The 13,704-nt window shown below is 41.7% G+C and overlaps 1 protein-coding gene across 1 annotated transcript; it reads right to left on the minus strand.

Moving 5' to 3' along the window:
* Positions 1 to 1,311: 1,311 nt before the first annotated feature.
* Positions 1,312 to 13,047, minus strand: wasf3b (WASP family member 3b). Its single transcript, XM_031281893.2, has 9 exons — positions 12,921 to 13,047; positions 8,132 to 8,288; positions 6,042 to 6,176; positions 5,515 to 5,668; positions 4,487 to 4,604; positions 4,072 to 4,253; positions 3,672 to 3,947; positions 2,748 to 3,061; positions 1,312 to 1,945 (listed from the first exon to the last, which is right to left on the minus strand). Exons 2-9 carry the CDS (start codon positions 8,262 to 8,264, stop codon positions 1,788 to 1,790), a joined length of 1,470 nt encoding a protein of 489 aa, XP_031137753.2. The 5' UTR covers positions 8,265 to 8,288; positions 12,921 to 13,047; the 3' UTR covers positions 1,312 to 1,787.
* Positions 13,048 to 13,704: the final 657 nt, after the last annotated feature.

Consider the following 13,704-nt stretch of genomic DNA (forward strand, 5'->3'; position numbering starts at 1 on the left):
CTACCAAAGCCAGTCCAACTATGGAATGAGTTGGGTTGCACCATTTTTTTGAATGACATTTCTCCACCTCTGCTTTTAATGTAGACTTCTGTTAGGTTCCACTCTTCTCGCTTCAATATGCACCAGTTTGTAAAGGCTGGTTAAAGGATAGTTGATATGCTACACAGACGGGATTGTTATAATATTGTTATATATTATAAATTGGTACACAACGTTCTCTGATTGGTGAATGTTTTTCTCTTGTGCTGCCGACAGTATTGTTGAGATTTTCATGAACAGGTGTGAACAAGGGCTTTGTATCCAAGAATAGCAAAAGACTGTGATGTTGGATGTAATACTTCTCTGTATACACACACCTGTTCATCTATAAATGTTTCACAGTGTAATAGTACACACAATTGTGTACAAAGCAACTAGGGTTTTTGAATAAATGTGTTGCTGATCATGGGCTGTTAGTTCAGCGGAAGGAGGTGTCTGTCTGATGGTTACTAATCTTGAGCTAAATATCAAAACATTCAAGGGCCTGTGAATGTGTGTGTGTGTGTGTGTGTGTGTGTTTGTTTTGGGGTGGGGGTTGGAGATGGGAGGGCGCCACAGTAACAGCATCTTGTGTAGACGTGTGCGTAGTTTTCAATGTGAAATGCACTTTTTGGATGATAATGGCACAACAAATTATCTGCAAAATGAAACATATTCACGATAATCAACATGCACTAACTTAACTGAGATATTGTAAAAACATTTGTGTGAACGTGGTGTCTATTTTTCCAAGGTGTAAGTTGTACTTTTTATTGCTTTGATTAGTTCACTCATTTGAGAGATCTTGTTAATTTTGTATTAAAAACCAAACGTGCATAAAACTCCTGCCTTGACTAATTTGTTCATCCTCGCTCTGGCTCAGTGCCCCCCTTTTCACACTCTTCTGTTACCCTGGCAACTCCCTTCTTAGCTGTACTGTTACCATGGAAACTGAAGTCTTAGAGCCAGGTATGTGTCATCATTATGACGACTGTGGAACACAGACATGGCAGCCCAGCCATGAGCCTTCATTCATCATTTTATTTTTCTCTGGGTCAAATGTTACATTACTCACACTAGCATATACAGACGCCCCCCTCCCAGACAGCAGTGATTGATTGCAGATGCAGATGGCTCAATCAATTATTGTGTTTATGATCAATAAGACTTATTTTTTACATACCCTCTCATCCATCTTTACCACAGCATTTCAAATGCTCTCCCCATTCACTTCCTCAAAGTCCTGAACCCATCATCAATGACTCCATTACTTCTTCACTTCCAGTTATTGACATAGTAAAAACTTGCCTCATGATCTACAGCATACGTAAGTGTTTTAGTAAAAACATTAAAAAAAAGACAAGTACATTGGTTAGCTCAAGAGGAAAGTTTCTAATTCTTCTAACACTCTCAAGCTTTAACTATACATGACATAAGCACCTTCAAAGGGTGTCTATAGTGTTATAACATCCACTGGGGTGTATTCACAATGCTTTGAAATATACTGTATTTGTCAAACTATATGTTAATGTTTCAGAGAGTGGTAAGTATATGTCTTTACAGTGTTTAGGCATCTTGAATACACCCCCACATTTCCAGTTTTGGACCATTCAGCTTATATCAACCTACAGCATGGGATTGTGTGTAGGTGTGTGTTTTCAGCAACAAAGTGTGTGACAACCCGTGAGTGTGGTAAAGTGGGCATTCTAACGTGTGTGTGTGTGTGTGTGTGTGTCTTCAGTGGTTATCCAATTGTTTGTGTGTGTATGTTAATCCGACCAATCGTTCTCCTCCAACTCGGAGTCGTCCTCAGAGTCGGAGTACTCCACAGCGATGCGTCGCGACAGAATGGTGGCCACGTCATTCCCAACTGGCTCCCTCTTAGCCTGCTGCTCCTGCTGCTCCTGCACCTTCTTCAACTGGATGCCTGCAGGGAAATAAGGGATGTGTTGTTAACTGACACAGTGGCTTTTACAATACAGTGTATAGATCATTGGAGGATCAAAAGTTGCTTCATTTTAGTGTTATTTCCTTCATTACAGAATCATTTTCTTTATTAAATCACAAATTCTTCTGATTTGGGTCTTTGGTGGAACACTTTAAGACACATTAGCAAAATATAAAAATAGATCTTTGAATGTTAGCTTGAGCCACTTAATTATAGTGCTCAAGATCTTGGCCATTCCCTGTCACATCGAGACAAGACCTAATAAATAAATAAAAGACCCACAAACATTTGCTTACAACTATTTCTTCTTTTGTTTCTTCTATTCTGTATTTACAATGAATATACAATTATACTGCATGAGGTTTTTAAAGCAGTAATAAGCAATAAATCTATGTTCAGACCCATTGACTAATAATGATATTTTTTACTTTTTAATTTCGATACTGGCCTACAAAAAGTACTCACCCCCTTACAAGTTTGTTATTAATTTATATCACTTTGTGAAGATCGGTTTTCAATTTCACATTCAATGGTCTTTTCCTGTTGATCAGTGTCAAAAATGCAACATTAATTCCCTTTTTGATTCAATGTTGTAAAATAATAAAACATGAAAAGGCGGTGAATACCTTTGATAGGCACTGTATATGATAGTACTATTGCATTTTTACTATAGGTTGTTTTAAACAAATCTCTTGAAAGTTAGTACAAATGCATTAAGTTCTAAAGAAGATATGCATACATTCATCTTTATGGGCGCACACATACACACTACAGCTCTTACCCATACGTATAGCAGCCAGCAGATCACTGCGGGCATCATTGACCGCTGATGTCTCAGCAGGTGCAGAGGAGGACATCTTGCGGGTTGCGGAGTGGGAGGCACCGGCTGATAGGGGAGGAGGTGGAGGACCAGGGGGAGGTGGAGCTGCCTGGGCTCCACATATAGGTGGTGGAGGCGGAGAGAAGCCACCAGCGCCGGCCATTGGCCCAAAAGGCATTGGACCTCCGGGAGGTAAGGCAAAGGCAGTTTGGGCAGAAGGAATGAGAGGGGTGGGAGGGGGAGGAGGAGGACCAGTGTTTGCATAGCCATCCATACTGCAAGAGAGAGCGAATGAAAGAGAATTAGAGGGGTAATCATTTTATCGCACAAGTGTCTGCACTTGTTTTAACTGATTTTACTGATTTTGTTTGTTTCGTGGTCTCTCCCCTTTGCTGTAAAGCACTTTGAGCTACACTCTCTGTATGAAAGGTGCTATGTAAATAAAGTTTATAATAATAATAATTATTATTATTATAAAAGTTATAGCAGACTCTACTTTGGTTCGCTATCACAAGTACAGTCATCAGGGTTTGAGAGTGAAGCAAAAGGACACTCACCCACTAGGTGGCAGCATTAGCTCAAAGTTCATACACAAAATAAATTGTGGGCACACATATAAATACTTAAAATCAACAATGAGCAAGAGCAGCAGTAAGGGACATATACAATATATCATTTGATTAAGGAAGAAGGATAATGGACATTGTTCACCCTCCCCTGACCCCCCAACTGGTTGATATTGTAAATAAAAAAAAACACTTCACACCTGTCACAAAGAAACATAGAATATAAATATGAATAAGATATGAGTGAAAAAAGCATGGAATACAACATTGAGAGCCTGTTAGAAAAGTTTGTCCCATTGACTCTGGCTTGTATGTCTACCTGTAGTCCATTGGTGGGAGGGACATGGAGCCACCGTTCATAGCCTCAGTGGGTGGAGGAGGCAGTGGGGCTTGGTGGTGGTGAGAACGGCCGAGTGTCCCACCCTGATAGGCCATCATGGTCCTGCCTCTAATATCATGTTCACCTCCTCCACGAGGGCCGTGCCCTGCAGCCATCTGGGCAGCCAGGACGCTTGGTGGTGGGCCGGAGTAGGTGTGGGCGTGGCCAGCATGGTTCATGATGTTAGGGTAGTGGTGCTGATCAAGACCGTGACCCCTGATAGAGACAGCAAGAAGGTGGAAGAGAAAAAGACCAAATTAAAATGTAGAACTTGTGAGTTTTTTACTAGGCTGGAATTATGCAAATATATAATGCTTCGTAAAAGAATGAAGTGACCCACCTGTTTTCTGGTGACATCGAGCCCTCAGAGGAAGCCCCTCTGTCCCGGTGTATGGTGTGTCGATGGTCCGGCCTCAGCTCTTTATCCAGAGCCATCATGTTCCACTCCTGCCGACGGTTCCTAGCCTTCCGGACCTTCTTCACCTCCCTCTGTAACGTTCCATCCACACAACGCCTCTGCTCCTAAAAGAAGGTGAAAGAAGGAAAACATTTAGGCTTTAACCTTTGGTTTTGTTAAAATTAAACTATTAATGGAAACTTCAAGGGCTGTTTGTGGTCCTTCCTCATGTGTTCTTCTATAGACAAGAATATAATTAGTTCCACTAAGACGTTACATATTCTGTGTATATAAATAAACTGTAATGGTGTATTAAACCACAGCATAATCTGTGAGCTCCTCATGGAAATAAATGTACCTTCTGCTTCCTCTTCTCTTTCCTCTTATCCTCTGTGTCCTGCAGCATTTTTTCCTTCCACAGGTCAAAGAAGTAGGAGGGATCAGTGTAGAACTTAAGTGCTTCCTTGTGGTCATCCCTACAAAAACAGACACATAGAAGGTTATACAGGTACACAAATGTCTTTGTGTAGAAACATGTATGACGTAGAATCAATACATTGGCTTTGTTTAGACAGAATGACAAGATAGACAAGATTGGGCTCAGTGTATCTTTGTGGGTAAAAAACATGTGAAGCTATGAATATTGCAAAAGTGGAGGAGGCTGATGGGAGAACATGGGTGAAATTATGAGTGGGGATCCAGCATAACTGGATGAGGCAGGGTGGAGTGAAAAGGCAGAGAGACAGAAAGACTGGAGCAAGAGAGAGAAAAGTGTGCTATGTAGTCAGGGTCAGGAGTTGGATTCCCACTGGAGCCAGCCATGCTAAATATGTAATGCACCTAAAGTACTGGAAAGCACACTGGATAAAAGCAGCCACCAAGTAGCAGTAGGAAATAGCACCAAATCTGCTGTTTCACTGTGAATGTATCTCAGAAACAAGGAGCCAAAATCAAATCAAGAACAAGGGATGACTTTAAGTATTACTGTCAAAGTTATAAAGTAGAACACATGGTTGGTTTGAACTTGAAATTTAAGCTATTTAACATGTTTGTTTAGTCTCATCATAAAACTGCTTTGTGTACAAAAACATGCCTTCTTTGGTTCATACTGTTAAAACTAAGAGAAAAAAGTTTCAAATGTTGGTGGAAATACTATGACCCAACATGATATGATAGTCAAGAAATGTTAGAATCGTGACTGCAGTCATCATTTTAGCATTGTGTTCATGTTTTGTATTTTAGGGGATAGGAAAGCAAAAGAGGCTCTTGATTGAAAAGCCACTTAAAACATTCTACAGAACAGAGTTCAGAAAATATGGCTGTGAGTATGCTGCAAGAGCATAAGAGAGAGTGTTTGGTGAGTGTGTATGCATCAACATTACCAACCTGTAAGATGAGAGGATGTTGAGTGGCGGAGGCTTGTCACTCAGATTGTACATCTCTTTGACAGGAATGGGCACACTGCTCTGGGACACCACCTGCTGGTCCTGAGTGGTGGAGCTCTTGAAGGCTTTCCTCATGTTGATGTCTTGTAGTGAAACTGAGAACATAAAGAAGAGGCCAAATGAGTAGGTAGAAAAGACAGAAAACATGAGACTAACAACACTTGGATAGTGAGTTATGACTTCCTGTGCTTTTCTCTCTAAGATGCGTAATTATGGATCCAACTGCAGTTCTAGGCAAGACCCGTCCTTCAATAGCATTCGCGCTCTAAGATTGGCCAGGCGTCCATGAGGTTGCGTGAGGTAACGGAAACAGATTTGTTATCCTGTGACCAATTGGCTATCCTAACCTGAACTACCTAAGGTCAATGCCTAACCATAACCAATCGGGCTGCTTCGTAGGGCGGGTCTTGTCTAGAACTGCAGTTGGATCCATAATTACGCCTCTCAGACCTCTATCCTCTGACCCACCTTCTTCTACGGTTGAGTCCAACTGTGTGACCTTGACGGCCAGCCGGTCGATGCGGTCCTGGAGAGAGTTGGCGCGCACATAGAAGGTGTTGGCCTCATTAAACAGCTCGCCAAATATATCCTCTGCATGTTTACCTGGAAAGGAACAGCAAAAAGATGGGAAATTTGAGAGAAAGAAGGAGACTTGTAATCATTATCTGGAGCCAAGCGAACCCCCACAGAGACTGAAGTGCAATCAATACAATGGTAATGTAACACAATGTCTGTGAGTCAGTGCAGGAAATGACATCTCATACAGCTCCATATAGCAGCATTCCTCATTAATAAATAAATCTGCACTGACTACAGAAATCCTACTACATTTGTTTATTGAAGTTAGTCATCACTGCCTTGTTATTGCTAGAGACTCATCACCTCAGAGTTGCCAGTTCAAAGCCCTAAACCATCTGTACAAATGTAAGCAGGAATGAAAATAACCATCTTTCCTCTACATCAACAGCTGATGCTGATGTGCCATTAAGCAAGCCTCATACTCCCATTATTCTGTTAGTGTTTAGTGTCTAGAAATAAAATACTAAACCCTCGTTTACACTAAGAAAATCGGTAGCTTAACCACATCCATATCTATTAACCCATGGCTACCCTCCAGATGTCCACACAAACAGACTCAAAGACCTGACAAGCAACAGGCTAGTTCCTATACATGTGTCACAAGTCAATGCTGGTCCTAGTCCCGGCGCTGCTCAATGTTCTTAACCCTGTTTTTAGGGATGTAGTAGGGATAAGAAGTAGGGGATGACCCTGGGTTTAGTAAGTAAACCAAATTAAAAGTTGTAAGTGTGAAACGACAGTTAGCCCAGGGTTTAATGGAACTATAAACTCTGGGCACTGGGGGTCTTAGGAGTGTAAAAGGCTTTTTACTAAAAGATTGCTAAGCTGGGCAGAAATGGAAAGACAGGGATAAAAAAAATTCCCCACCTGAATGTCAACAGGTGACAACCCAGCCAGAGTAGCTTAATAACATTGTTTAATTATAAAACACTGTGTAAAAAGGTGGCATGGCAAACACACACAAACACACGCCAAGGGCTATTTCTGTCCCTCTTGCTGACAGGATGTACTGCAGGAAAAATATTTAGAGGAAGGAAGAATCACAGATCTGGCATGCTGAACCCCGTTAACTCTGACCCTCTCCTGAGGATTCTTATGGTCCACTTACACACATACATGTGCACACAGACATGCACAGTGTATGTAGTCTGTAGACATTCCCCTCCAGGCCTGTGTGGGCATTTATATATAGCCCCCACAGCTGCTGTTTAAAGGCCCACTCCCAATGCAGGAACTTGACACAATAAGAGACAGACAGAGAATGGATATGACTGGGCCAAAGTGTAAAGGGTCAACAGCAAAAAGGACTGGCTTAAATGTATGCTGTTGAGGTTCAGAATGAATTCTCAACAAAGCTAGTATAAGAGAGAGAAAATTGGTGCAACTGAGGATGAATGGGTGAAGGATAACTGTCACATAACAGACAACACATAACACACTGAACAAGGACATGGGAATGGAAGATGGATGGGGAGATACTGTAGATGCCTTTGCTGCTGTGAAGGCATATACAGTGAGCATAACAATCAATATAAAACAGTTCAGCACACAAACACAGTTAACACACACCCATCCAGTCATAGATACAAAAGCACACTGAAATACACACACAGTCTAGCTGCACACATGCACACAGCTGTCCAGATAACAGATCACTTTTGCAGAGCTATCTAAAAGGATTACATTTCAACCCTCCATGCTCCAGTGTGAGGCCGCTGTAAGTCTGCTGCTAGCCCAGTGACCCCCCAGGCCCTGTAACCATGAGCATTGTTTACTGATGAAACCATGTGATCTAGACCTGGTACAAAGAGGCTACACACAGTGTAAACAGTCATCATATTGAAGTTAGGGGGGTCACAGCCTAAGGATACTGTAGTTTCAATATGTTTTTAATGTTACACAAAAACTTAAGGCTTTTAGCTGCTGTTTTCTTCTTCCAAAGGCTGCAGTGTGTTTGTGTGTGTGTGTGTGTGTCTTACTCAGGCTGCTGAGCTGACGGATGATGGCAGAGAGCGTGTTGTTCATCACACACTCCAGCTCGCTGCCGATGCCCTCGGGGAGCTCCCCTCGGCAGAGGTGACGGGGCTCGATGTTCCTCTTTACCAGCGGCATGGCGAGGCCTCACACCGTCACAAACTGCAGGAAGACACGAGGTACAAGCACACACTGTTTAGACACAGGTACACTGGTTAGAGAGAATGAATGGAGAAACTATAGCATGCAGATGCTGGCTAACTGCATCTGGTCTGCTGTCTGCTGAGCATACAGCCATCCCTCACTGGCTGTGGACTCACACACCACTGTACCCATCTGCCATAGAGCTAGGAGAAACATATATCAGTAACAGAGGTTGTGATAAGAGGCTAGATTTGTGTGTGATTTTGATCATCGTAATGCAATGATGTAGTAGCATAAATTAAGGCTACAACTAATTTCTTTTATTATCAATTTCCTGATTATTTTCTCAATTAATTGATGAATCATTAGTTTTATAAAAATAGCAAACATTTAAAAATAGTAAAAATGCCAATCACAATTTCTAATTTGATATATTCAAAGTGCTTGTTTATTCCGACCAAAACTTAAAGATATTCAATTTTCCTTTTTAAAGCAGCAAATATTCACATTTGAAAAGCTCAACCAGCTCTAGTCCACACTGAAATAAATGACAGTAACCATGAAGTCAAATGCAATAAATATTACTTCCCTATTTGAGGTCACATCATCTATCATCGCTATAAATTAATTACATTTTTGTGGGTGTAGTTTACATTGCTGCTGTTGTTGTAGTAAGGGAGAGCATTTTATTGTGAGGTGTTTCTAGTTTTCTGTCCACCCTCTGTATATAAACAAAGAAAACATGGGGTGAGCCGGTGGCCAGAGAACTGTGATGACCAACAGTGTCCCAAAGCCAGAAGACTTGTGGCGACCAGCAGAGAGATTAAAGCATTAGGGATAGGAAGATACATGCCAGCTAATCCCAGGCCGGCTTGTCAGTGGCCCAGCTGGAATCCTGACACAAACAGAGATTCATGGATATGGTCCGACAAACATTAAAAAGGCAGAAACACGATAGAGCACTCCAAAGCTCCCCACGTTCTCCGTGTAAACTTACACATTTGCTCCCCATAGCAACTCTGAACTTGACTGTCTAAATTAAACCCCCGTTGGCTCTTCGACCAGACAATCTAAACTCTCTGTAGTTCAAAGGACTACAAACAATTACTCAAAGCAGAAGAAATCCCAGGGTGCACCAGAGCAGCCATCTTATCAGAGCTTCTTCCTGCTTCCTGTTTTTGCAGTCTCAGCTTGACTCCTGTTTCCTGGTCCTCCCTGTGTCACATCTCTAGTTCCTGTCCAAACACTTGTCCAGAACAATACAGCTATGGTTCAATAAGCAACCGAGAGGACGGACAGGGAGGCAGATGGAAACATGCTCACACAATTTTTAGATTCACTGATCAAATGATTCACTCCTAAGTACAGTTCCAGACCTTTTCCTGTGTAGCTACGCCACTTCAGTGAAAAGCAGGTTGGTAAGACGCAGGAGCTCTGGCAGTGACAGGATAATAATAGCAGACAGGTACTAGAAATACAACTCATGTTTGTTGGACCTCTACTGTAAGATATTCATTTATGATCACAAGAAATTAGATTTGATGGTAAATCAGTTTTAAAATCCTGCTTATCCCATCACAACTACAAAATATAGCCTAGGCCTTCTAAGTGGCTTAAAATGTTAATCTTTTATTCTTTGTGAATCCTTGTCTCACAAGAGACCAAATACAAAGGTGAGCTTACATCATCAATACAATAACTTACTAACAAAGCAAGAAGCAGTGCTGTGCAGTGTCTCAGCAGGAAACTACTGTAATTACAGATTGTGTCATTTCAGCTGTCCAAGACAGAAAAAAGACACTTCTGTTCACTGAGGACAGTTCCCACCAACAGAGTCCTCATCTGGCCCCGTTTTCTCAGCTAGCGACCCCCTGCAAACCCCAACAGCCTCACGCCAATAAAGGAAAACAAAGGGTTAAATTACACCATCATGTGCTGCTACAAAGGACACTAAATACAGTCTATATGGTCTGGTTTGAAGAAAAAAAAAATCCAACTCTTTGGATTTGTTTTGAACAGTGTACTTCTTATAGCATAGGATAGGAGGGAGGTGATGCAAATGAGAAGATTGTATGTTTTTGCTTTTACTGTCTGGCTGGCAGGACAATCACATCAATGAGGCGAAATAATGAGCGACTGGGGGGCAAGCAGAAGGAGGGAGAAGGGACGGGGCTTGTGAGAAATGAAAAGAAAGTAGAGGCAAAGAAGGGTGCACGTAGGATACACCAAGTGGGATAAGAGTGTGTGACATGAAATAAACAGTGAGTGAGACAGTGTGTGAGACAGAGAGAAAAGGCTGTGTGTAACACTAAGAGGTGGACAAAGTATGTGCATGTGTGTGTTATGTGTTTGTGTGTGTGAGGGAAAAAGGATGTATCGGATGGGGGGAGGGGTATGAACAGGGACCTCGGGGAAGCCACTGAAAGGTTCCCGGGACAATAGAGCTCCGTTCACACGGCAACAGCACTAGCTCTCCCATGCATCCTCCCCCTCCTCCTCCTCCTCCTCCTCCTCCTCTTCGACCTTCTTTAAGGCCCCCCTCTACTCTTGCAATGAAAGCGTAGCAAGCGAGCGCTCCTCAACTCACTCAGGGAGCAAGACAGGAGCGAGAAAGGGAGAGTAAAGCCTGAACATAAGCCAGAGACACCAGAGAGGAATGTATTCACTTGTGCTTTTAAACATAGATTCTCACTCTCATGCTTAGTGTTTCTCACTCTTCCTTTTTGTCATGTTTTTGGATGCTTCATTTATTACAACGCAACATGCACACACACTTAGGCATTCAGGCATACAAACATGTACAAACACACACAAACACACCAGGTAGCCTCTAAAATGTCCCATTAGCAGAATGTTAACAGTCCCATCCGCTGCAAAAATGTCTTTGATCCTCAGAGGGGTGACATTCAGGCTGCGTTCAGGGTAAAACCCACTTCCCCTGTGACTTCTGCAAGATGCTCACATCTCTACACCAACATTTACTACAGATGTGAGAAACTCCATTAAGATCTGAAAGGGAGATCATTACCAATTTATGAGCTGAGTACAGCTTCTTGTGTGGCAGGCTGTTTTGCTTGCTCTGAGGTTATGAATAATGCAGCCTGGATTACGTCAGGTCACACTGCCCTAAATATGACGTAAAACAATTCTGCTGTGAGTGTGCGCCTGTCCTGGAACTTCTCCTTATCCCAATATTGCTCAGGGACATGGTGAAACATTCAGGCACTCTGGGTAAAAGTATCTGAATAGTGAATCCTCACTGTGTACAGAGTAGGCCAGGGAGCTTGGCTATAACTTTAACCTTCTGTTTTGCAGCCAAAAAGACAGAATATCTGTTAGGGCTGGGCGATAATTCAATATCTTTCATTGACTTTTAGCAAAATAGTAAAGTGATGATATAATCTGATCATCATATCATTATACAAATGTATGTCAACATTAATGATTCAGAGCAAATTGTAATGAGAAACTAACAATGTGTTGATTTTATATTTATACATGTATTGGTTGTTTTAAACATCAATTTCAATTTTCAATGTGATTTTGTCATATTGTGTCATAATATCAGTTGAGTAAATCTGCAGAATTAAGCTTACTCAAATACCCGACTTTTTAATGCAAATGACCCCAAGTTGTCATAATCCTATGGTGATACAATGGGCTAAACAGCTGACTAATTTTGTAGTTCAATTAATTCATTGATATAAAAAGTATTATTAATCTCTGATTAAGTAAGCAATACTAAGTATGAGTATTTGCCATTATATAGGCTATATTAGATCACTGAATAATCAATTAATCTAAAATGTGGTCGATTTGTTGATTGATATTGAATAGTTGCAGCAGCTAGATATTGGTGATATTATATTTGCTATGAATATAAAGTAAACTGTCATTATAATATCAGTTTATATAACGAAGTTGCCATCATTTATATTTCATTAATCAACACTTAATTTGGATTTCAGGTCAGGTCAGATCTAAATGTTATCACATGAATGTCATGCTCAAGTTATAACAATGTACTATTTTGATGTTTCATGCCTTAAAATTCCCAGTTCATTCATGCACACACTCCCTTTCTCTCCTCCCCACAGGCTGATAGACGCACGCGCGCGCGCGCGCACACACACACACACACACACACACACACACACACACACACACACACACACACACGCGCGCGTGAACTAATGGCAACCGCAATCAATCACTGTTCGGCACCGTCGCTTCCCGTTAGGCTACTGATGGACTGACCCACATCTGTTCATGCACCTCGGTTCCCGTGAATTTATGTCAGTTTTAATCTTAAATTCAACCAGCCGTTTTTCTGTGTAACGTTAGGTGCTTGACAAATTAATTAACACGCCGGATTACAACCAATATCAATTATCTGGTCAAAAAAACCTTTAAAGTTACCCAGCTACAGGACAATATTGAATGTTTAAGGCAGGTTTCGTCTACGGAGAGTCCGCCTATTATCCTTAACTGGGGGTCCGCAACAACTGACCACTTGGTTAGCTAGCTTATGTCCAGTGGTCGAGTTCTTAGTTTGGACAGATGAGACTACAGTAAACAGAAATAGCCACGTTTCACCATTTAGATAAAAGCAGTCATTAGTTGTTGTAAAAAGTACCATGAGACCCTCACCAGCACTTGAAATATTAGAAGAAATCAGCCCGTCCGCATGTCCCGTTAGATACTCCTATTAGCTCTTCCATCCTGTGTCCCCCAGCCCGTCTGGCCACTCCGGGGAACAATCCTTTGAGGACGGGGACACGCCCATCGGCCATATGCGCCAATCAAATGGCCAAGCAGGGGATTTAACGCATGATGGGCGTTCACGTCAACCAATGGTATCTCTTGAACGGAATGAGTGACAGGGATACTCCCTATAGCTCGAAAGCAGTGTTGCAAATGAGGGAGGCGGGGCTACGGTTGGGCGTTGCTAAAGAGCTTACGACGTTTTTTTTTTTTTTTTGGCAATTGGGTCCCATTCCTTGTCAAAATGGCTTTAAATTCATCTATTTGACCTATTTGACTAATTGTAAGCTATAAAGGTTTTAAGGTGTTAGAGACATGCTTCAGGCAGTGATGCTGAGAATGAGCAGAGATAGTATTGTATAACAGACTGAAATAGCTGGGCCAGCATCCTGCAGGAAGAGGTTCAATAAGAGGACCTGCTATACTTAGATCTGTGCTTTACTCTCCGAGGTGTGTTTGAAGACAAAAACAGTCTGAGGGAGATGACAGTCATCAAAGCATGGAATGGGAGAAGAGAATAGTCTTTAGACTGTAGACTGGGTCCATTAGAAAGTGAAAGGGCATTTCATTATTGAAAATGCACTTCTGTTCCTGGACAAGGGGGAAAGCCACAGCCTGCATTTGTTTTACAGCTGTCAGTTAAACATATAATTGATTTAGCCATGAATAC

This window comes from Sander lucioperca, chromosome 1 (assembly GCF_008315115.2).
Source record: "Sander lucioperca isolate FBNREF2018 chromosome 1, SLUC_FBN_1.2, whole genome shotgun sequence".
NCBI lineage: Eukaryota > Metazoa > Chordata > Actinopteri > Perciformes > Percidae > Sander > Sander lucioperca.

Bases quoted from the DNA above. Each gene is read 5' to 3' on its own strand.
- wasf3b (XM_031281893.2), bottom strand. From the start codon at position 8,264: ATGCCGCTGGTAAAGAGGAACATCGAGCCCCGTCACCTCTGCCGAGGG. The intron at 3,948-4,071 runs GTGGGTCACTTC...TGTCTCTATCAG, and splicing joins TCGATGTCACCAGAAAACAG to GGGTCACGGTCTTGATCAGC. The intron at 1,946-2,747 runs GTAAGAGCTGTA...ATTTCCCTGCAG, and splicing joins GCTGGCTGCTATACGTATGG to GCATCCAGTTGAAGAAGGTG.